At 39.5% G+C, this 22,173-nt stretch overlaps 2 protein-coding genes and 1 long non-coding RNA gene across 5 annotated transcripts; 1 reads left to right on the top strand and 2 right to left on the bottom strand.

Annotated features, from left to right (window-relative positions):
* ccnb2 (cyclin B2) lies at positions 1-4,940 on the bottom strand. Its single transcript, XM_088413189.1, has 8 exons — positions 4,785-4,940; positions 4,595-4,708; positions 3,266-3,529; positions 3,026-3,184; positions 2,718-2,954; positions 1,780-1,920; positions 357-467; positions 1-288 (listed from the first exon to the last, which is right to left on the bottom strand). Exons 1-8 carry the CDS (start codon positions 4,809-4,811, stop codon positions 181-183), a joined length of 1,161 nt encoding a protein of 386 aa, XP_088269315.1. The 5' UTR covers positions 4,812-4,940; the 3' UTR covers positions 1-180.
* Positions 4,941-8,603: 3,663 nt separating this feature from the next.
* On the bottom strand, positions 8,604-20,518 carry kmt5b (lysine methyltransferase 5B). 3 transcript variants are annotated; one of them, XM_088413866.1, is made up of 10 exons: positions 20,366-20,518; positions 18,062-18,319; positions 17,831-17,978; positions 17,560-17,725; positions 17,365-17,474; positions 15,870-16,036; positions 14,073-14,092; positions 13,846-13,982; positions 13,328-13,527; positions 8,604-12,550 (listed from the first exon to the last, which is right to left on the bottom strand). In XM_088413866.1, exons 2-10 carry the CDS (start codon positions 18,228-18,230, stop codon positions 11,070-11,072), a joined length of 2,598 nt encoding a protein of 865 aa, XP_088269992.1. In that variant the 5' UTR covers positions 18,231-18,319; positions 20,366-20,518; the 3' UTR covers positions 8,604-11,069. The 3 variants fall into 3 exon arrangements, with proteins under 3 accessions (XP_088269992.1, XP_088269990.1, XP_088269991.1); XM_088413864.1 differs by lacking the exon at positions 20,366-20,518 and adding an exon at positions 19,937-20,321; XM_088413865.1 differs by lacking the exon at positions 20,366-20,518 and adding an exon at positions 19,673-19,789.
* LOC148425109 (uncharacterized) lies at positions 20,063-21,420 on the top strand. The gene is made up of 4 exons (XR_015865475.1): positions 20,063-20,119; positions 20,945-21,001; positions 21,114-21,230; positions 21,310-21,420. It is a non-coding gene; the product is annotated as an uncharacterized LOC148425109 (long non-coding RNA).
* The last annotated feature ends 753 nt before the right edge of the window (positions 21,421-22,173 follow it).

Raw genomic sequence — 22,173 nt, 5'->3', positions numbered from 1 at the left:
TAGATGTTACATGTCACTTTAATGTTATAAGGAGGATCAACTGTAATTCGTCATCCACATCAAGACAGAACAAATCCCAACAAAAGGACAGTAATCTAAAGAAACCAAGAATGTTTTAAAAGTAAAGTGCAAGTGAAGGTTTAAAAACAAAAACAAAAAAAAAAGAGGGGGGGGGCACGTTCAAGGGGCATTGAGAGCAGCTGCCATATTACTGATAAGTGGTGACTTGAGCTGTGGAATTAGACTGATCTTCATCAATTTGCTGCTGGAATACTTGTTCCTGACAGCCTGCAACAAGAGAAGCATTTCTTACACTGTTCTTTTCTTGCTAGACATTGTTCTCACCAGCCACTCACCTGGAATTTTGTTTTTCCGCCATTTACCATCACAACATTTTTGGCCATGTGCTGCATGATGGGCTTCAGGTGAGCCTCATCATATGTTGAGTAGTATTCCTGTGTTGCTGACTGAAAGAAAGACAAACAAGTACTTCTTTATACTATTGAATAGAGGTAGGCACTCCGTCAGCACTGATGGACTGTCTGTCAGTCCGACGCCGACAAACTAAAAATGCCGGAATTGCAGTTTTCATTCGTCATTGTAATTGTTGGGACAGACATTACGTCAGATGTCCGTCAGCCCACCACGCCCCTTTTTGCTTACTGAAATATAATTCAACCGACTTGCAAGTTTATCTACTATATTGCTGCATCTTCCTGTAATCAGTGTGACAATAGTCACTTTACAGTACCGCCAAGTAGTGGAGAAATATGTTCAATTGAGTGAATAGACGGGTTTGGTTCAATTCACAATTTGTCATTCACAACTACAATGCAGCAGACTGTAACGGAGATATGTATTTGTAGTTGCTTCCTTTCTTAGTACTGGTTTCATGAACCAAAACTCATACTGTAAACAATCTGGCCGACCAAAAGTTAAAAGTAATGTTTAGACACAAGTGTCAAGATTTGTGTTGTATTACTTTTTAAATGTTTTACAGAGAGAAATTGCCTGCTGATAAGAGCATTCTGGAATGTGTTTCCACTGCAACTGTAACAGACTAAATTTAGACAAATTTCAATGAAACATTTTGAACAACAGTCTTCAACAATTGTTGGTCAAGCAATTGTCAACAATTGTTGGCCAAGCAGTTAAAAATGAGAACTGACATCCACCACTTATTCACAGTATAATATGAAACAAAATGAAATTAACACGAATATATAATTTTGTTAACCCAAATTATTTCCCAGACATTAATTTCCATGCCATCCAGTGGACATGATTGCCCTCTTGTTCCATCTGCATTCCCTCAGACATGGGTTAATAAACATGATGGTGTATTATAGGCTAGGCTTGAACACCTCTGCTGGCTTTGTTTTCGTGTCACCTTTATATCACTGTGTTGTGTTTCAATTGGAGTGTAACTGTAGAACTCCAGACATGGTGTTAACTTTAAGTGTAAGTACAAAAGCAGAAAAAAAGAATTAGTGTTTGTGCAAACAGAAGAAGACGAGCGCCTGACAAATGCTGGACTAGGGGAAAACATAAATAAAAAATAAAATGTCGCTCTCTAGCGGTGGCGGATGGTTGGGCAAAAATACACACATGGACTGACTGTTAGAATTTTGTCTGGCTTGAAAAATTGACCGACCGACAATGACGGAAAGGAGGCAATGTACTAAGTTGCCCACCTCTGCTATTCAATCAACTAAGCCCGGGCACAACTCGAGTCCCTTATTCACATGAACAAAATGACACAATGTTGCAGGGACTCACCCAATGCAGTCCATTCATCAGCAGCTGAGAGAGGCACAGCGCCGCGGCAGCAACCTCAGAAGGGAGATAATGCACCATTTTGTAGTCTATGAGTGTCAGTTCCATTAGATACTTGGCCAGTGTGTGCCTTTCTACATCCGCCTGGGTGAAAACAAGTGAGACGTTTATCACGTTCATCATCATGGCGATCAGAACAAGTGAATGCTGGTAGACCGTGAACTATGTGGTAAAAACAGCTATTACCATCTAGTAAATAGCGATAGCTAATAGTTAACGGCAATTGGAGGTGGGGGTTAATGTTTTTTTGTTTTTTTTCCCTTAAACCACAAATAACTCATGACTGATAACTCATGATTTATTGGTATTCATTAATGAGAAAAGGCGCTTTTTAACTGGGCAGTCAGTAAATGAGCTAAATATCCTTATGGTACGATTTACAAAAAAAACTTAGTTGGTCAAATTTCGACGAAAGTGTCATAATAATTTTGAGGAAAACCTTGAGTCCACTTTCCGACAATAATTTGATTGTTTTATGTGAAAACTGATAGCTCTTTCACTATATGTTCCATGCAGTCCCACCATTTGACAAAAACTATTCTGATTAATGAAATTAAATAGAAGTACAGAAAATTCCCCATTCATTTTGTGACTTTTTATGGGAAACCTTTTATATTAGAAATTATTACTATTAGAATTTCTTTAACATGATTATACATTGGGGGCAGGTAAGCTATAAAATGGAACATATTGCAAAATAATGTGCACATTTTTAGTGTGTGAAAAGTCATGGTAGAAAAGTTTTTTTTCTTTCTTTCTTTTCCCCCAAAGTGTTTTAAGCCCACAACTTCCCTGGGTCATCAAACGGCAATTGATGTTGCACAATTCCTACAACACACTTGAGCAAATCGGTCATCTAGAGAAACCAGTACGAATCTCACATTAGCCACTTTTGAAGCTCTCCTCAGGAAGTGTAGTGGAAGAGGACGTCCGAGCTGAAAGTTGAGAGTCTTTAGAACCTGCCGCTCCATTTCCAAAATCTGAGCGTCGGTGAATGCTCTGTCCGTGACATAGACAAAGTCGTTGACCGATGGAGGATACGTCTCCTCATACTTTGAGGCAACCAGCATTGCAGTCACACCAACGAGTTGCAGCTTTCGACGAGATACCGGATAGATCTGTAGGATGGCCAGTTTTGTTTCTTTCCTTGAAAAAAAGCCCGTCAAACAAATATTGGGACGTCTCCTACCTGAAGGAAGCGGTCGAGTACTGCAACAGAGAGATACAAGGTCTCTTGCAGCAGCTGGAACCTGGACTGAACCTGGACCATCCAGTCGATGAGAAGCGCTCTCATGCTGCCGGTGATTTCATAACCTTGCATATAATTAGCGCGTATAGACTGCTCTGCCTATGCGAAAGAGCGACAAGACATTGTGTGACGCATTTAGTCACGAAACAAGGTAGGCTGAGTGAGAAGCCATTACCGTACCTCCAGGTGGTGCAGATATCTGTAAATGTCTTTCACGTATTCAGAGCATAGATGGGGCATATCAGCATCTTGCTCATCTACATCCTCCACTGGAAGCAGTGTATTGGAGAAAGCCGTGCACAGTTGGTCTTCCTCTTTCTCCTTCAAGTAGACATTAGCTGAAGCCTCTGAAAGCTGAGGAAGTGGATCTGGATCTGCTTGAACCTCAACAGTGGGCACCGTTTTAGCTTTCTGGGTTGCAGGTGCCTTGCCTTTCCCACTTTCCTGGAGACAGAAAACGTTGGAGTGGGGCAGTAGTGAAATGCAGTGGAGAGTGAGAAAGACTGCAGAGGGTTAGTTAACTGTTTCAGTGACACACATCTGCAGTACCATTACTACTGTATGAATTGCTGTTGACCAGTATTACTGCACTATGAATCACTTCCCTGTGGGACTAAAAGGTCATTTGATCTTTACAATGATTTACGTACAAGTGGTTCGATTGTGTTGATAATTTATACAAATAATCTATTTTTGTGGCTTTACTGTAAAGACAGAATGAGTCCAACAACTGTTGTCAAATATAGGTTTCACTTCTTTGGCCCTTAACGTGAATATTGCAGTGCAGTGCACAGAAGGTACGACTGTTTATACTAGAGCTGGGCGATAATACCGATATACAGTATTGCAATACAGGTGAGCTTGCTGATGACCTGATCATTTGAATCTGGTGTGTCGGGGGAAGAAACCTTGAAAACATGTAGGACAGCGGCCCTCGAGGACCGAGTATGGAGACGCCTGAGTTAAAGGGACACTATGTAAGATTTAGACTGTTTTTCAGTACTGACAGCAGGAGGTGTTGCGTTTACCATTGTCCGTAGCTACAACAGACATGACGACCTTCCGAGAAGTGCCACCCCCCCATGTAATATAATTTAATAACTAGACCAACAATTATGTTTAAAACATACTGTTGGTTGTTAAGAAAACATTTATTTGCAAGTGTTTGAAATTTATAATAATTTAACATATTCCTTTTTAATTTAAAAAAAAAAGTCTAAATATTACACATTGTCCCTTTAAAAGCTTATCAAGATACAAATGTGCAAAAGATACATTTTAGCTATTTTTCAACCGGTCTTGAAATTTTCAACACATTTGCACAGAATACAAATGTGTATTTTTGTTTGTTTGTTTTTTCGCTCTCTTTCTCAGACATTCAATATTTCTAGTGGATAAATGTGTAAAGCATTCCCTTACATGTTCGAGATAATTGCATTCATTTGTTTTGTTACTGCAGCGGTACAGCAGACTGCCGATATAGTCTATTCTGCCGCACGCCAGTCTTACCTTTGCGTTGACTCCTGATGCAGATACGTTGGTTAACTCGACAAGAGCAGGTCGCCTCGTCGCAACCGCAGACGGTTTATTCATATTCGGAGGGTTATCAGTCATGGGTAGACGCTACAACAATTTTTTAAAGCGTTCAATTTAAACTGCTAAAATACAGCTTAAAGCATCATTATTTTGTTTTTCTTACCTCATTTCGGACTTCCGTGGACGACATGGCTGCAAATGGTGCTGCAAATGGTGCTGCAAATGGTGCAGCAAAACCCCAAAACTTGAGACAGCAATTTAAAACAAATACATGAAAACCTAAGCGAGACTTCCAAAAACACAAGCTCTGCGCGTTTAAAATGTCTGTTACCGGAACTCTATGTAGGTTTTAAATGTCGCTCTATCGGTTTTGATTGGATAGACGACATCGTTACGGCACTTCCTATTGGTTGAAAATATGGGGTTAAAGATTAAGTGGTTACGTTGAACTCACTCGAGCATGCTGCATTCGAAAAACTGGGAAATCGTAGTTCCGTGTAATTTCCAAACGCAAAGCCTTCGAGATCATTGACCTGATAAATTGTGTGTTGTTCTGGTTATAAGACATTGTAACCTTAAGCAAATCTTCGCGAGTTCCTTAATCTTACTCTAAAAGCATGTCATACGTTTCACCGAATAACTTCATACAGGGAAATGTGGGGAAAAATACCAGTAAGCATTCGTTTACACAATCGGTACAATTATCTTGTGTTATGTGAAATATATATATATATATATATATATATATATATATATATATATATATATATATATATATATATATATATATATATATATATATATATATATATATATATATATATATATATATATATATATATATATTTTTTTTTTTTTTTTTTTTTTTTTTTCCAAGTACCTTCACTTTTTTTAACCTTGATAGCCAGGAATGATTGCACATAAGTGTGTGAAAGAAAACACTCATGCATAATTCATGTGCTTCACTTCGCGAATTTGCGTACCCTACTTAACTTTCTTCCAAGAACCAAGCCTGAACTGAACACTTTTTTCCCCCTGAAAATTGGCAACAAGATGTGCTGTGACTTGAAGTAAACTAAAGGTGGTGCAAGAATTACGGCTCATACCTCCAGCTAACAGAAAAAAAACCAATGTGTTTGACGCAAGGTTATTTATTCAACAAGTGAGAAAAGAGCATGTGGATGTAGCGCAATTTATGACTAACAAACAAGCTAACCCAGAAGCAATAGCTAATAGCTAATCTTGCAAAATCTTGTAAAAAGTTTCGACTTGCCTCTCATAAAGCTAAAGCTAAGCTAGCTCTGTTTGAATCAGGTGTGTAGAAAGTGGGGGACAGTGACAACAGGCAGGATATGCCTCTTGAGGAATCAGTTCCTTGCATCTGATATAGGGAGTCTGATGGAGGGCTGTCCTGTAAATTATCGTTGATCTGCAGCAAACTGAAAGCCGGGGGTGTCCAAACCCAATCCTCGGGGCGTCCAATGTTGGAAGTAATACATTACAAAAGTAATGTCATTCCTGTAATGCATTACACACACACAAGTAGTAATATTTTACTCAGTACAAATGAGAGTAACGCAATGCATTACAATGCATTTTAAACCTGTGAGTGGCGTCCCCCCCGAATTTGCCAAAAACACAGCAAGATCGGAAGAGAAACGTTTGTGGCAAAATGCTTACTTCCTGTTATTAGTATCTAACTATGAATATGGAAAATACGTACACAAGATGGACATAGGCCTATTACTTTCAGTTTGTCAGCGATAAAGACAAGAAGAATATAATAGTTAGGTGCACTTTGTGTGTGACACCTAAAGAGCTGTCCACTTTGGCAGATAGCACCAATTTGACAAAACATTTCGAGCGGAGCCATATATTAGTAATGTGACGTTAGCGAAAAGAAAACACGCAGAGGATTGAGAGTGGGATAAAAACAAAGCAGGCAATATAATCGTTCACTCACTAGGGGATGCCACTTCGACCTCAGGAGGTTGGGAAACTCATGGCGTATTATGTAAAGCATTGAAGATACGCTGCCAGTGGATGCGCCAGCATTTGGAAACCAGCAATAACGACAAGGTAAGCTACAAAACAATACAAATTTTCACTGTACAATTGCTATAGTCTTTAAAAAGTTGTGGTCAATGTGTATCAAGAAGAAGCATACAAAAACTCCTGTTAAACAAAAGGTTAAACACAATAACGATGATGTAGGCTAGCTGCTAACGTTCGCCCCACCAAAACCATCCGTTTTTAAAACGCCTGTCCCTAACCAAGCCAACTGAACTTGAATTTGAATATTGGCATTGAAATTGAGGAATGCACTAAGTGTTTCTGCCTAAAGCATCATGAATGCATCACTATGCTGTGAAGCTAAATGACAAAGGGATTAAAATACAAAAAAAAAAATATTTGTTCCCTTGTCTTTAAAGGTTTACAATACAATACAGATGAAATTATTTGTACTGATTTTAGGCTTCCAACCTTCCACTGTATGTGTAATATTGTAATGTAACTTATTAGTTACATCTTTAAAACGACAGGAATAAGTAATAATGCATTAAAGTTTTGAAGTAACTCATCCAACACTGTTTCTGTCCTCCATCACACCTGATTCAAATGAACAGCTCCTCATCAAGCTCAACAGAAGCCTGATAACGAGCATGATCATTTGAATCAGGTACTGTACCTTAGGAGGACGAAAATACCAAAAACATGCAGAATAGCGGCTGCCGAGGACTAAGTTTGGGCATCCAAGTCAAGGCCCCGGGGATTTATTCTTTCCTTTATGCTCCCGAGGCACCTGCCTTAAACACAAGCACATGCAAACACAAATGAGTGCATTGACCGTGGTGATTTTTTTTCCCCAAAGTGATTTTCATGTACATTTTCAAACAAGTGGAAAACCACTTAGATATCAATGCATATAGCGTTCCTTCTCAGCAGCTGCAGTTCTCCCGCAATGGTCTTATAAATTTACACATGGCTTGTATCATAGTGGCATGTCAGACGGTTGTTTAAAAAAAATCAAAATCGCTAACATATGTGTCATCAATAAGTTAGGGCTTTCTCTAACACTTCCGCTTTTCATGACTGACAGAAGCCAAGGTGAGAAGATTGAACAAATCATAATTTCTTCCTCTCAAACCAACTGCATACACAGTGTGGACTTTTTTTTCCCTCTCGATGACCATCTTACATCACATGCTGTACTGTATGTAAAACATAAGAGTAATAAATGTTTTTGTATGATTCATTCTTCTATACATACACACACACACACACACACACACACACACACACACACACATATATATATATATATATATACTGTATATATATATATATATATATATATATATATATATATATATATATATATATATAACACTGTTTATCACAGCAGTAATTTTACTCCTCTCTCAATACACATGCAACTAATATGCAACATTTTCAGCCGTTTAGAAGAAAAAGTGAACTACAGTACATGACAAGGAACTTACATCAAGCTCTGACTAGGGTAAACCTAAGGTAAATCTTTTATAATTTGTTTCTTTCAGTTGTTATGCTTTGGAGCATCACTCAAAACAAAGCAACACTGTTATCAGAAAGACATTGATTTTTACCATTTTTTTTACCAGTTAGCATAGAAGCTAATAAGGCTAGAATACCTGCTTGAGCTGACGCTTACATTTTTTCTTTTTTCTTGGAAGACTATATTTTGAGGGGAAAGAGCTTAGTCTCTTTCAGTGTGACTGCGTCTCAGTCAAAAAAGAAAATTAATGTCAATGATTGGTGCAGAGGAAGTTGGGCTTCAACTAGGAACGGAGACAGTGAGGGCGCAACACCTCTTTCAGGTTCAACACCAGTGACCTCTGAACAAAGACATCTTGAAAACTTCATCTAAATATTCTTTTGTGCGTGTGGGGGGTGGGTGGTGAAAGGTACAGTTGTGACAAAGGAGGTCAAGTGAATGCAAAACTATGTGTATGCACTGCCCAGTTTTAATTCTTTTTGCAGGTTTCCCACAAACCACGCAACACACAAAATGTCCGCAAAATATGTACATTTTTGTTTCCTTTTTGTATCAATAGGAAAAGTTGACAGCTGTCTATTGGACAAAGCACACAAACAGTAGATGTGGAACAGTTGTAGAGTGAAGTAGGATGAAGATAATCCGACAAAGGAAAAAAGGACAGCCCATTTTAGAACAATGATTAGCTGCTGGTGATATGAACAGTACATAACATATTTTATATAGTTGATCCCTCAATCTACTGTTAACTTCCAGAGAGGAGGAAAATAATAGACAGAAAGACTCATTAGTGGTCAATGTAACTATTTCAATAGAGAAAGCGGTGCGTTTTTCATTTTCCTCTACAAATTTGGTCAAATCTCCTAAGGCACGTTTTGCTAGTAGACTAAATATATTTTTTAAAATGTATGAATAACCAAAATGCCAAATGGAAGTACTCAGACTGAAGTAAAGACAGATATGCGTTGGGGGGGGGGGTGAAAATATGTTTGATAAAATATCAAGTTTAATTAACCAACATAAGCCAGTCTTTCTGTCCATTATTTTTTCAATTAGAGATTTGAAAGTAAAAGGTAGACTTTATGCATAAACAAAACGACTCGATTCAACATGCCATGTTTTTATTACCGCGGCCCCAAAACTAAATGAACAGCGGTCTGTTTAAATACAGTCAAGTATAACAAAACCATGTGCTTTTATTTCTTTCTTCTGATTTGCTTACATTTTGAAAATGCTGATCATAAATGAAAATAGTCCAAGGATTTAGAGCCTGCAGTTATTAAAACATGGCACATTAATCCAAACGAAGTGACTTAACATTTATGATGCTTCTGGAGCAACGGCACCACATTGAATATTCAGCATGGCTTCTCAAATAAAGAAAAACAAAAACAAAGCTCAATAAAAACCTGCCTATAAGACAGAGTGGATAGTCACAGTACTGTACATTTTCTACAATATCAATGTCCATTATGAATATAACAAGTGCACTCACTGAAGGGAATAGTTGGACATAAAACAACTCTCTTTTCAATTAGGTCTTGCAACAAAGATTTTTCCAACAACAAGATGACATCCTGCATCTTAAATTGCACAGTGCAACTTCTGCCTTTAAAGCGATCAAGTGCGAGATCTGTTGCCAGTAAACCAGCCCCCCAAATGAACATGAATGGTAGGGGGATGTCTTTTCCATGCCATGTCGAGTGCCTTCCAAACAAGCTATTCTCGTTTCCATGTTTAAAGGGGGAAGAAAAAAAAAACAAAAAAAACAAGTGTTGGAGGCCTATTCTAAGAACAGTGATGTGGCATTGTGATTTACTTGGAATGTTGACGTGATCAGAAAATGTAAATGCTTTCAGGGATGTCTATAAATGTTGCGTGATTTCCTACGTTGCTATATCAGTTTTAAATTGTGAAAAATAATAAACTAAGGTCATGTGTAACAGGTTTATTCATAAATGTGTCAAACTGGCAGCAATTCCCTTGAGTTTTTGTTTAAAATAAAATGTAGTGGCGTGATCTAAACAAACAGTACGGGTGTAGAGTTTAAGGAAAGAAAAAAAAAGGAATGGGACAGAAAACATATTATAAAATAGTTCAAATATCATTTGGTATTTAGATCCTATATTCACTTTTTTTCTGTTAATTGTGCACAGGCTGGGATTTTATGCTATTTTAACTTTCCAGTTAATAGGAAACATTGTTTGAAAGGCTCAATCAACTAGGATGTGTATTTGCAACAGCAATAAAGCACATAAACAAGACATGTTCCGGTTGCCATTCTTCTCAAAATTCCAACCGAGAAACATGCCGGTTGATTCTAAAAGTGTGTATATGCTAAGATGCCGATGACAACGTTAAAAAAAAAAAAAAAAAAAAAAAAAATCACTTCAGGTTATTGATGAATGCAATTGAAACTGAGCAGAGATTTGTTTTAAGTTACCAGCCCCTTCAAGCAATGGTCTGGGCCCGTATTCATAATGAATTGTGTTCTCCGAGTGGTTGAACATTTTTCTTGAGTCTTATAGACGAATTAACAGGCGCAAAATGTTTTGCATCTACTGAATACAAGATTTGCATGTCATGGTGCTGGAGGATATTTTCTGTTAAAAGTGGTAGCTTTGGTGATTTGTCAAGCACTGCGCCTTATCTAAATAACTTTAATAATTGCTGTGTGGTTGGAGGGGCAGGAGAAATTAGTGTTCAAAACAAGATCAGTTTTCATATCAATTTTAATTTTTGATGGAAATTTAGAAGCTCTCCGAGAAAACATCACAGTCTTTATATGAATACTGGCCCAGAAAAAAGTTTGACATTTTTGTTTTTAAATTACTGTACTTATTTTACATCAACACAACAGCTGAATAGCTTGTTTTGTTTATTTACAGGGACAGGAGTGCTGAGCTCCACAAGCTATGCGTTGAGTCTGAGAGACTGATCCTCTCTCCTCCTGGAGGAGATATCAATGTCGATGGAGTCTTTACCCACAATGAGTCGCAGACGTTTCGCCGGCGGAAGTGGAATGAAGTCGTCTTCAAACTCATTGTCAAAGTAGTCGTCGTCATCGTCGTCGTCGTCGGCATCCGCATCGTTTTCATCTTCGGATGAGGGATCCGCCATAACCTTTTGGGTCCGATGTCCGCCACTTCGAGCCTCAAAACTCTGACCCATGTCACCGTTAAAGGACCCCTGGTCCGCCTTCATCTGAGATATCCTCCGCGCGTCATCCTCTCTCTTTAGCTGTATTTTCAGCTTTGTGGAGTTACCGTGGACGGCGGAGGAAAACCCGTTATTGAGTTTGGCTATGTACGAGCTGCCTTTGTCTTTGTCATGGTCCTTACTGAACTTGATGCTAATTTTGCTGGAAGAGGCGGAGTTCACCGACGAGGCGGACAGACTGGAAGAGCCAATGACGTCGTTTGGATCATTGGTCTTGCTGCTACTGCTGTCTCTCCGGCGGCGGAGCGTCAGTTTGGGGAGACCCGTCGTGTTCTCAAGAATCAGCTGCGCGTCGTAACGAGTAATCCGTCGCTTCTTCTTCCCCTTGTCCTGCGAGCGGCAGCTACTCTTACCCTTGTCCCTACGGAGGGATTTTCGGCCATTGGCTACCCCGTTGTAGTCCCTGTGGCGGTCAGAGAAGCTCAACAGAACCTTCCCGCAGTCCGAGTAGTTGGCGGGATGGCCGGACGCCATCGGCGTAAACGGCTCGCCGCAAGAGTCCTCGCGTTTAATAGTCCGCTCCGTCCCGAGCCGCGTCGGGCGTTTCAGCCTTGCGCACGAGCCCCGCTGAACAAAGCCGGGATCCAATTCCGGCTGCTTCAGACCCACCCCGTGGTGGAGATACTCCTCCATGTCCGACGGCTCCGATTTGATGACCACCGCACTTGGGACTGGGCTCAAGTTGTGCATAGTACTGGCATCCAGTTTGACACCACCAGATGTTTCCTGGGCTTTGACTAATGTCCTGGTGGACCTGCGAGTTCTGTACGTTGAAGACAAGCAACCCTGACCATGTTGCACAACCGTTACATTAACGTTTTCCTTTGCGGCGTGACGTGTCAAGCATCCCCGCTGGCCAAGCGTCTGTTGGACCAGCTCTTGTTCGTCCTTCTCCTTCTTTACAGAGACGCCTTTACACAGCGACGCCTTTGAGTCCCTGAGACCCAGCTGGCAAGTCTCACCTTTGGCCAGCGCCTTAGGCTCGGCAGCCCTCCTGCGATTCCGCAACTGGACTTTACTTAGTGAAGGCTTTGATTGGGATTTTAGTCTCTTTGGTACCCTATTATTGTTTACACGTCCTTGTTTTGAACATGAGGTAGTGAGGGCTCTCGACAAAGACTGTCTTGTTTGAGTTCTTTTTTTAAACTTGAGGCCAGATGATCGTTTTCTGGCAGCTACACAAAGACAAAATAACACACATCAGCAGATGCAATAAACCAATAGCTTCAAATCATTTTGCTCTACCATCGACAGATTAGCCCACGGGTGTCAAACTCAAGGCCCGGGGGCCAGATCTAGCCCGCCGCATCCTTTTATGTGGCCTGCAAATTCCTGATTTGACTTCAAGTTTCTGACTAAAATACCAAACTTGCAAGTTGTCTTCAACTTTTTCAAAAAAAGAAAAACAAAAACTAGTTAAATGTGTGACAAATACACTTAAAATTGATTTCGGCCCTGACAGAAACTCTAACTACAATGTGGCCCACCATAAAAATGAGTTTGACATCCCTTCTTTAGATTCTACAACACAGATTAGCCCACCGGTGTCAAACTCAAGGCCCGGGGGCCAGATCTAGCCCGCCACATCATTTTATGTGGCCTGCAAATTGCTGATTTGACTTCAAGTTTCTGGCTAAAATACCAAACTTGTAAGTTCTCATCAAAAAACAAAACAAAACATTTTTTTGTTCCTGAGCGGTCTTGTGAACAGTTTTTACCAGCATCTGATTTCCAAACGATGTAAGTGTGTGACAAACACACTTAAAATTTATTCCAGCCCTCTGACAGAAACTATAACTACGACATGGCAACAGTAAAAATGAGTTTGACAGCCCTGGATTAGCCCGTTCCAAATGGAATACAGGTTACGAATACATCTCATCAAAAATGAAGTACCAAAGGAAAACTGCTTTGCAGTCTTGGTGGGGCAAAGAATCTGCATAAACTCTTACATTGATGTGTTTTTGGCGATTCCTGAGAGTCTACGTCGGTGTGGGAGCCTACAGAGTGAGAGTCCAAACTCCGGTTTCCTTCTCCTAACTTTTTCAGACGGTTCAGACGTTTGTCCGTCTCACGCAACCCGTATTTGCTGTTGATCACCGGAACTTCGACAGGCAGTCCGGCTTTGGATTTGAAAGCACCAGTGCCGCGTCTGCAGAAAACAGATTAAATGATATGAATTCAAACAATCAAGGAGGAACTTCAAGTAACCATTGAAAAGTTTGTCAAAAAGTGTAAACTTGATATGGATTAATAATATTTCTATAATCAATGGAATGAATTATACATATGTGTCTAAAAGTAATGTTATCTTGGCGGTATAATTCAGAAACTGTGTTGATTCTTTTTAAATATCCACCAAAAAAAAAAAAAAAAACTGTCATGACACTGGCTTAATTTTTGATAAAGAAATATCAAAAATCAACGTCAAACATTAAAAGAATTAGTATAATGTCATTTTTAAATTTACCGTTCACAGGTGTAGCATTCACAAAATTCATTGCTTTCCCCAAAAAATCCATCTCCATAGTAACAAGAGATTTCCTCGCCTGGTTCAATATCCCTCAGGACCTTCACACAGGCAGTGTCTCGCCCTGTCGACACAAACTAACAGAGAACAAAATGTTATGAACACGTGGATTTGTGGGCCATCTAACCATTTTTTTCTTTCAAACATATCAAAAGCAGTAAAGTCACCTTGCAGTTTGGACGACAATCTGGAAAAGAAAAAAAAAAGAATCACAAATTAGTGATATGAATAATATTAGCAAGAGAACATAAACAAATGAGGGAAAAAACAGTTTTATAATTTCACGTTTCCTCATATAGTACAGGTGGGTGCCAAAAACGAACTTTTCAGTTGTTTATTGCTAAAAGCCTGCAGAGATTTTACCTCATCATTCAAATGGTTCAGAACAATGGCTAAGCCTGCTGACTGAATGGATGGGCAGAAAACCATCATTGAAAATCAAGGTCCCAGAGTCCTGAGGAAAACTGGAAATGTTTCCACAGACAATAATGGTTTGGGGACCGACGTCATTTGCTGATGTGGGCCCAATGTCTTTTACCAGTCCGCAGGTCAAGACAGCTGTCTACCAGAATATTTGAGAGCACTTCATACTGCCCACTACCGATGAGCGTTTGAGACTTTTTTTTTCCCAGCAAGATTTGGCATCTGCTCACAAAGCCGAAACTAATAATATCTGGTTTTATAGTCATAAAATAATACTACTTGATTGGCTAGCTCTGCTATTGGTCAGCAAGCAGTTCAGGGCGTCACGTGCCTAGTGCCCAAAGTCAGCTGGGATAGGCACCAGCAAGCCTGCGACCCTCGTGAGAATAAGGGGATGTAGATAAGCTAGCAAACTAACCTGACTCAAACTCAACTGAAAATTCGTCAAGTACTGTCATGAGGAGGTTGAAGGAACCGAAACCACCGATTGCAAACGATATGAAGGCAACTCTCAAAGCAACTTGGTTGAAAATTACACCTGGACTGTGCCAAACGTTGATCCCCTCCACGCATTACCACCTTGAGGATGTCATTAAGGCAAAAACATGTACAAAAGTAATGAGAGCCTATTATTTTATTTCACCTCTGAGAAGGCCAAAATTTATGTTTAAGATGTTCATAGTCCTGTGAATTGATATTTGACCCCTTTCTGATTTATGTGCTTTTTTTAACATATGACTCTCAAAGGGTTCCTCAAACCAATGTTAATATCACAGTTTACAAAGGTTTATGTGAAACACAGGTTCTAAATGCATATATATTGGAGGGGGGGGGGGGGGGTACATACTTATCTGAGCCTGTGAAAAAGTAATTACGGTACCTCCTGTACCTAATAGTGAGCTGTGCCACCTTTGGAAAATATAACTGAAATCAAACATAGGTAATAATTGATGATGAGTCTCACTTACTGTTTCACATAGGGACAGAAGCTCTGTAATGTCCCCCATCGGTGAATGAACGGATCATTTAGAAATTGCAAGATTACATATCCTCGGGTTGTCTCAGTGTGATATTAAAATTGATTTGATGAAATAAAGTGATAAATATGCAAAGAACAGAGGCATTGGGAGGGAGGCAAAACGTTTTTCACAGCACTGTATGTTGGTCTCACGTTAAATATTCTTATTTTGTGAAATGCTGTCATATTTTTGGACTCTCATAATCACCAAAACTGAAAAAAAAAGTTTTGAATTTTAAAAAACAAACAACAAAAAAACACCTGAAGTAATTCACTGTGTGTGGTAGGTGACCTAATATAGCAAGCCTGTTTGTTGCACTTTTGGCTAGAATTCAAAAACATTTCTGTTAAGATGTCCTTCGTGTACGAAAAATAGAAGAAAACGAAAAACGAGAAAGGACAGAGAAAAAAAAGAAAATATAAAATAAATTTGGTTTGATTAATTGTATCATTAAAAGGCTGTGCTTTGACCAACTGTTATGCACTAATCACGAAACAAGTAGTAGTTATCAAGGACAAGTACCATGATTGATAAAAGCGGCAGGCCCCAGCCAGAGCTGTGCACAGTTCTTGCGTGTTGAATACATGACACTGAAGTCATTCTCTCCGTGCCGCAATAACATGTTTTCTTCACTTTCCGACAGCTCAGCAATACATCCCACCAAGTACTCGATCTTATCGTTCCTTTTCCTATAAAGCACATAAGGAAGAAAAACATCACGGTGTTCATCATTTGGAAAGTCAAGTGAAAATGTTCTTTACCATAATATGTTCCGTGGGCCCTAATAGTCTAAATACAGTATTCTGATTTATATTGAGTTTGTGGGATATGAAGGAGGCACGGTGGACAGGTTGATAGCACGGCTGCCTCACATGCGGAGGTCACAATTTCGACTTTTAGCTCTGACCTTCCTGCGTGGAATTTGTATGTTCACACCATGCCTGCAGGGGAATTTTGACACATAATCAGGTTTTCTCCCACATTACCAAAAACATGCATGGTAGTTAGATTGGGCACGACGAATTGCCTATAGATGTGTCTGTGAACGGTCGTTTGTCTCTGTTGTGTCCTGCAACTGGCTAGCAACCAGTTCAGCTTGGATAGACTACAGAATGCCCGCAACCCTTTAATTTTTAAATAGTTTGGTAAGGTGACAAACTGCACGCTCTGCTGCAATTAGAAATTGGCTGGGCCATTAGATAATGTGATGTAAAGACGCTCCTACAAATACGAACATTCGACTTGCGAACATTCCGAGATACAAACGGGTGACTGTAAGTCAGATTTTGTATTAAGCGCATTTTCTGTGATAAAAATGCCATCGTAAACAAACCTTCAGGCCAGTACACCTTTCTCCTGCTGGTGGTGTATTTAGTGCAGGGGTGCCCTATAAAGCTCATCTCTTTTGCACTGACCTCAGCTCACAAAACTAATAATGACTCAGGCAGGATCGACACATTTACAGAGCGGTAACTAATAGAGATGGGCTGGAAGTGTGATAAAATACTGTGTAGTCCACGAGGAGAATGTACAGCCTCTCAATCCTCTCCATTTTAGTAAAGCAGAAAATGTTCTGAGAGGTCAGTCTTTGCTTCAAAAACAGTACCATGGCAAGAGGTGTGTAATGCGAACGGCCTTGATACGCGTTTATTCTGAAGCTCCTCCAGGAAGCACGATATAGTGAAAACAGTCTTGTTTATAATGTTTTCCTGCCAGAGCATTTTTTTTTCTGATTGACAGTCTTTTTCCCCTTCTGCTTTTGCAACTAACAATATACAAACAAATTCAGATAAAGAATGCCTGTCCTGTACTTTTCAGTTGGCAGCAAGTGGCAAAAGGGCTACCCCCTTACAAAATTTGAAGCTAATAAATTCATAATCCACAAACTAAAATATTAATCATAATACTGTGTTTAGAATAGTAGGGCTCAAAAGAAAACACTATTAAAATGTTTTTACCTTACTTATCCTTCAAATGTGCATTAAGTGAATGTATTACTAGAGTGGCATGAACGTACCATTCTTTAGTTGCCACAATTTTAGCTCCATTTTGCTCTGAAGAATAGCGATTACATGGAAGAATCTCGAACCCACTGTCAGTGGCAAACACCCGCAAATACACAAAAACCTGTGGAAGACCTTACAATTAATCTTGTAATTGGAGCAATCGTGATACAAAAAAAGGATAGTGAAATCACAAGAAAACATTTTACATGTTGTTTGAATAGCTTTTCTTGATATTTTGTCTTGTGAAGAAAAAGATTTCGGGACAGGTCTCCAGATATCAATGCTCTGAAAGCTTTCTCCAAGTTATCGTGTTTTTTGAAGCTTTCAATGATCTCTTTCAACTCCTCCTGCCTTCCCTTGACTGGACGAAATCTGTAGCGTCACATTAACAACACACAAGAAAAAAAAAATGTTATTAATAGAGATGCGCACTGTATTCCTATGGGGAGGCTTCATTTCCACCTTAGGAAAACTGACCTGGTATTCATTTTGTGCGTCTGAAAACCAAGGTAAGGATCCAATATGAGACTTGTGGTCAGGTCATCATTCTCACAAAGCTCCTTAGCAGTCATTCCAGAGGAGGGGACATATCGCCTCTCGGCCTCCAGGCTTGTAGCATGAAACCCTGCCAAAAGATACAAGACTCAGAATGTGCAATGGCTACTAAACTACAATATACAGTCATAACTACAAAGACATTTAACTCACTCCGGCTACATCTTCGGTTTCTGGGGTGGGTTTTGTTGTGTCGCAGGGAGACCCGCTGTGAATGCTGAGACCGAGACTGGCTCTGGCTCACAGGCTGCTCGCTGGTCAACTTGTTTCCATGTCGCCTGCCATTTAATACCATGTTCTTGGATTCGCCCAGCCACTTCATGCCCACAAGCCCCCTGGTCCAGTTGCATTTAGTCTCTGAGATAAAGAAACACTCTCAAGTGGGGAAGACTGGGGTCTTGAATAGGAATTCTGAAAACAGAGGAAAATAACAAAACTGCACCTGTTAATAAATTGTGAAAAAGAAACAGCCTGGTGTTACCAAGTTTAGTACCGATATGAACCAGACACTTTTGGAAAGGATGACCAATGCATACATCCTATTATGTAGTAGGACATTCTGCAGTTCACAAGTCAATCTCAAGATAGTCACAGAACATACAATGCAGACATTTACAGCTTGTTTATCTCTGTGAACCACTCCTCAAATAAATATGCAAATAATGACCTCCCATGTAAAATAACTTCAGGACCCTGTGAACTTAACGGACTTTTTGCATCAGTGAGCAGATATGGAGTGCTTAACAACCATAAACTTACGATTTTCGCAGTTAGACGGGGTGGGCTGAACAGAGCCGTGGAAAAGCATTTAAAAGCGTAACTGTAGCGCTGTTTAGTGGTAACCTAAAATAATGCACGGCTTTGCTCTCAGTATTCCAATATGTCGATGCTGAATATTAACTAACAATGCATCGTAGTGTATCAGTACCGTCGCGCGAGAAGCAGTTTTTACATTACGTGCATTCCAATCCTAACACCGTCGATCTTGTAGCAAAATACAAAACGTGCTAAATACTCTACGATCTTGAGCAAACGTTCATTCCACTACAAGACAACAGACACGCGCTCGCACGCACAGTGTAGATTGAGGGGGAAACCCGGAAGGCCACCATGACATTTGAAGGCTAGAGATTCTCGGCTATTAGCTTGCATTGTTTGCTAACAGGTGCCGCTCCAAACATTGCCTTGGGTTAGCATGGACCTAGCCACCAGTACGCCACTTGATAGACTCGGCCGAAGCGATTAGCTTTGCGGCTACAGCAAACGCCGGCAGACTGTCATTACGAAATAAACAAGACTGACCTGATGCCTCATAATCACTTTATGTTAGCGAGTGACGCGGACATAAATCGCAAAAAGGATTTGGACACTGCGATGCTTGATTAGGACGATGTGTGACGGTGAATTGACAGAAATTTGAATAATACAAAGTACATGCATGGCGAATGAATCCATCCTCGTTTCACGAGTCTCATGTCTACACACAACATTACTGGTACATTTGTGAGGGACAAAGGTCATTTGACGACTCAACTAACAGATTACCTCTGTAATACAAGCGAGCCATTTGTTAGCGATCACTCGAGACAGCTAGCGTTTAACTTCCATCACTTAGCCTAGTAAGCTAACATCATCACAGGGAACCAGTCGGCAAAACTGTGCCGTTAAGGTTATCGCATAACAACGGTACAGTTAAATATAACCCACGAGGAAAAAATGACGATGGTTAATGACATTCATCACATTAACGGGGAAAAAGCCCACCTTACAAGCCACTAAACACCAGCAATGGATAGTCGCTAATGCACTACCATTAGCTTTGGTTGTTCAATTTGGGAGCAATCGGCTCGTTATCCGGTCTGCAACATGCCACATATAGTCCATGGCCGCTGCGTAATTGAGCAATCGTTTTCCACTTTTTTTTTATGTGAGCATACATTTCACATTATAGCAAGTGTAAAGAATTTTCACGTATCGTTAAAAGCCCCAAGTCAACAAATCGGAAACATTAATTTACGTTTTACTCACCGGGTGGCCTCGTCAAATAACCGTGCAATAAAAGAGCTTTGCTTAAAACTTCCAGAAATCTAAAACAGCGCCGTTAATGTTACAGGAAACACATAAAAAAAAGAAATTAACATTAAAATTCAAGATGGCGGACTAGCACGGGCGAGTGGGAGAGAAAGGCGCAGCAAGGCTATCCGACACAAAGTAGTTCCAATTTACACTCAGTCCTTCTCATCCGTCCTGACCCGAACGATTAGCAGGCCGAGCATTGAATGCATATTGCTGTCTAACTATAGGTTGCGATTGGCAATTATCCGATCCATATCACATGTGGGCGAACGTATTTATCTTGTTCTTAAGGCTGCATTGGTCGGATGTACACACTGCTGCTGCATAAACAAACCTATTTACGCGTTCCAAAGATTCACACGGTAGCCGGTTCTGTTCTACCTGCTTCGAGCACATACAGAACCACGCTACGACGGGCAAACTTGCCAGCCCGGAGCCGTCTACTTCTGTACATCTGGCCGCATTGTTTTCATTCGAAATGAATTTTCACCTCATCGAGGCGTACTTAAATTTTTAATAGGATATTGCATTAGTTTGGCTGTGCACGCAAGTTAGCGTCATTGGTGGGGCTGTACATGTAGTTTCCAAACTGCAACTATATATATATATATATATATATATATATATATATATATATATATATATAAATATATATATATATATATATATATATATATATATATATATATATATATATATATATATATACTATAAAAGGTCATATATATATATATATATATATATATATATATATATATATATATATATATATATATATATATATATATATATATATATATATATATATATATATGACCTTTTATAGTTATGAAGGGAACTATTTACAACCAAGTAACAGCACTCTTCTTAGTAACATTCATAAGTAATGCCTCATGAATGGTTGGTTGATGCCTATCGAATCAAGATTATTCAATTTCAGAAGCAAAAAACTGTTTTCAGGTAGCACGGATGTGGGTTTTCCCCGAGTACTCTGCTTTCCTCCCAAAAATATGCATGGTAGGTGAATTGGGCACTCCAAATCCGACCTTAGCTGTGTTTGTGAGCGTGAGTTGTTTGTTTCTATGTGTGCCCTGCGATTGGATGGTCGCCCCCTGATTACTGCCTGAAGACAGCTGAGATAGGCACCAGCATGCCAGCGACTCAACTGAGGATAAGCGTCGATAAAAAAATGGATGGCTGGATGGAAAAAATGTTTTCCTAAACTTTCTGCTGTCTGTTTGACAAGGTCTGATTTGTGAAAATGACGAAATAATGCTTAACCAATGCCTTCACATTAAGATTGCTTTTGCTTCTGCTCTGTTCAGGCCAGGTGCAGATCTGTTCAAGATGGATAAAAAATTTTGGGCCACCCCAAAAACCAAAAAAAAAATACCAAACTGTTTGCCTTAATACTTAACAGGTGTTGAAAATAACCCAACAACAAACAACAAATCATCTTAAACAATCATCTTAAACAAGTATATAGGTATATCGTGTTTTTTTTCATGGGATCAAGTGTGACTTCTCTGCCATGTTGTTTTCTTCATATGTACTGTATTCTTAAGTCATGATTTTTGATGGACAGGAGGAATCGAACAATGTTTACATAACATAGATTCCTGTAGAATTTGCATTGGGACCAATTGTACATGTATTCTTCAAATACACCGGTAATATAAAATAACTTGTGGCAAGAGTATCAGGGATCTAAGAAAACTGTATCCATGTGTAAATGGCAGAAACTCCTGATCCTTTCAATTAGTTTTATTTGAGAAAGGAAACATCAAAAATATTTAGGAGACCAGCTCGCAAGTACTGGAATTGCCCACTTCCAGTCTAACCAATGGCAGCTATAGAGTGTACAAAGATGGCTTGACGGTTTTGCAGCCGGTCATATTTTGAAAACCTTTTATTACCTTAACCTTTTAGTATTTCTATTCCTTTTATATCAGTAACTCAATCAGAATTCTAAGAAAATGGGACAGCTTGGAGAGATGAATGAAATGATGCCCTTCAAGGGAATACCTATATACCGTGCATCCCCTAACTCCTACAAATACTTTTGTTATATGTAGCAAGTGCTCATGCATCTTCAAAAATAATCACATTTACCATGTGCTCTTTAACCTGCAGAATATAACTTAACCAAATGTATCCATTCACATCTTAAACTTCAGAGATGGCTTGTG

The sequence above is a fragment of the Hippichthys cyanospilos genome, chromosome 4 (assembly GCF_059441005.1).
Source record: "Hippichthys cyanospilos isolate Australia breed blue-spotted pipefish chromosome 4, RoL_Hcya_1.0, whole genome shotgun sequence".
In the NCBI taxonomy this organism is placed as follows: domain Eukaryota; kingdom Metazoa; phylum Chordata; class Actinopteri; order Syngnathiformes; family Syngnathidae; genus Hippichthys; species Hippichthys cyanospilos.
This window is presented reverse-complemented; position numbering and strand designations above follow the sequence as displayed.

Coding starts and splice junctions, on each gene's coding strand:
- ccnb2 (XM_088413189.1), bottom strand. CDS start 4,811: ATGTCGTCCACGGAAGTCCGAAATGAG. Junction 3,530..4,594: donor CATCAGGAGTCAACGCAAAG/GTAAGACTGGCG, acceptor TTCTGTCTCCAG/GAAAGTGGGAAAGGCAAGGC. Junction 289..356: donor GCGGAAAAACAAAATTCCAG/GTGAGTGGCTGG, acceptor CTCTTGTTGCAG/GCTGTCAGGAACAAGTATTC.
- kmt5b (XM_088413866.1), bottom strand. CDS start 18,230: ATGAAGTGGCTGGGCGAATCCAAGAACATGGTATTAAATGGCAGGCGA. Junction 17,979..18,061: donor AAACCGAAGATGTAGCCGGA/GTGAGTTAAATG, acceptor ATCTTTTGGCAG/GGTTTCATGCTACAAGCCTG. Junction 12,551..13,327: donor ATCGCCAAAAACACATCAAT/GTAAGAGTTTAT, acceptor GTCTTTGTGTAG/CTGCCAGAAAACGATCATCT.